This window comes from Lagenorhynchus albirostris, chromosome 13 (assembly GCF_949774975.1).
Source record: "Lagenorhynchus albirostris chromosome 13, mLagAlb1.1, whole genome shotgun sequence".
Lineage (NCBI taxonomy): Eukaryota > Metazoa > Chordata > Mammalia > Artiodactyla > Delphinidae > Lagenorhynchus > Lagenorhynchus albirostris.
In genome coordinates this window covers 26,106,379-26,107,626 of record NC_083107.1, presented here as the reverse complement: position 1 = coordinate 26,107,626, position 1,248 = coordinate 26,106,379, and the positions used below count along the sequence as shown (strand labels likewise).

The following is a 1,248-nucleotide window of genomic DNA, read 5'->3' as shown; positions in this document are numbered from 1 at the left end:
ATAGGACATTCCATCAAAAACAACAGAATACACATTTTTCTCAAGTGCTCACGGAACATTCCCCAGGATAGTTCATATCTTGGGTCACAAATAAAGCCATGGTAAATTTAAGAAAATTGAAATTGTATCAAGTATCTTTTCCGACCACAATGCTATGAGACTAGATATCAATTACAGGAAAAGATCTCTACAAAATACAAACACATGGAGGCTAAATAATACACTACTTAATAATGAAGTGATCACTGAAGAAATTAAAGAGGAAATAAAAAGATACCTAGAAACAAATGACAATGGAGACACGACAACCCAAAACCTATGGAATGCAGCAAAAGCAGTTCTAAGAGGGAAGTTTATAGCAATACAATCGTACCTTAAGAAACAGGAAACATCTCGAATAAACAACCTAACCTTGCATCTAAAGCAATTAGACAAAGAAGAACAAGAAGAACCCCAAAGTTAGCAGAAGGAAAGAAATCATAAAGATCAGATCAGAAATAAATGAAAAAGAAATGAAGGATAGCAAAGATCAATAAAACTAAAGCTGGTTCTTTGAGAAGATAAACCAAATTGATAAACCATTAGCCAGACTCATCAAGAAAAAAAGGGAGAAGACTCAATAGAATTAGAAATGAAAAAGGAGAAGTAACAACTGACACTGCAGAAATACAAAGGATCATGAGAGATTACTACTAGCAACTCTATGCCAATAAAATGGACAACCTGGAAGAAATGGACAAATTCTTAGAAATGCACAACCTGACAAGACTGAATCAGGAAGAAATAGAAAATATGAACAGACCAATCACAAGCACTGAAATTGAAACTGTGATTAAAAATCTTCCAACAGCCGTGCTGATAGCGCTGTCGAAAACATGGTGAACGTTCCTAAAACCCGCCGGACTTTCTGTAAGAAGTGTGGCAAGCACCAACCCCACAAAGTGACACAGTACAAGAAGGGCAAGGATTCTCTGTATGCCCAGGGAAAGCGGCGTTATGACAGAAAGAAGAGTGGCTACGGTGGGCGGACTAAGCCGATTTTCCGGAAAAAGGCTAAAACTACAAAGAAGATTGTGCTGAGGCTTGAATGTGTTGAACCTAACTGCAGATTTAAGAAAATGCTGGCTATTAAGAGATGCAAGCATTTTGAGCTGGGAGGAGATAAGAAGAGAAAGGGCCAAGTGATCCAGTTCTGAGCTTCATATTTTGTTTTGTTATGAAGGCAATAAACATTTGAGATTGTTAAAA

The 1,248-nt window shown here is 37.1% G+C and overlaps 1 protein-coding gene across 1 annotated transcript; it reads left to right on the top strand.

Moving 5' to 3' along the window:
* The first annotated feature begins 863 nt into the window (after nt 1-863).
* Nucleotides 864-1,248, top strand: LOC132531435 (large ribosomal subunit protein eL42-like). Its single transcript, XM_060169191.1, has one exon. The coding sequence runs from the start codon at nt 876-878 to the stop codon at nt 1,194-1,196; it is 321 nt and encodes a 106-aa protein (XP_060025174.1). The 5' UTR covers nt 864-875; the 3' UTR covers nt 1,197-1,248.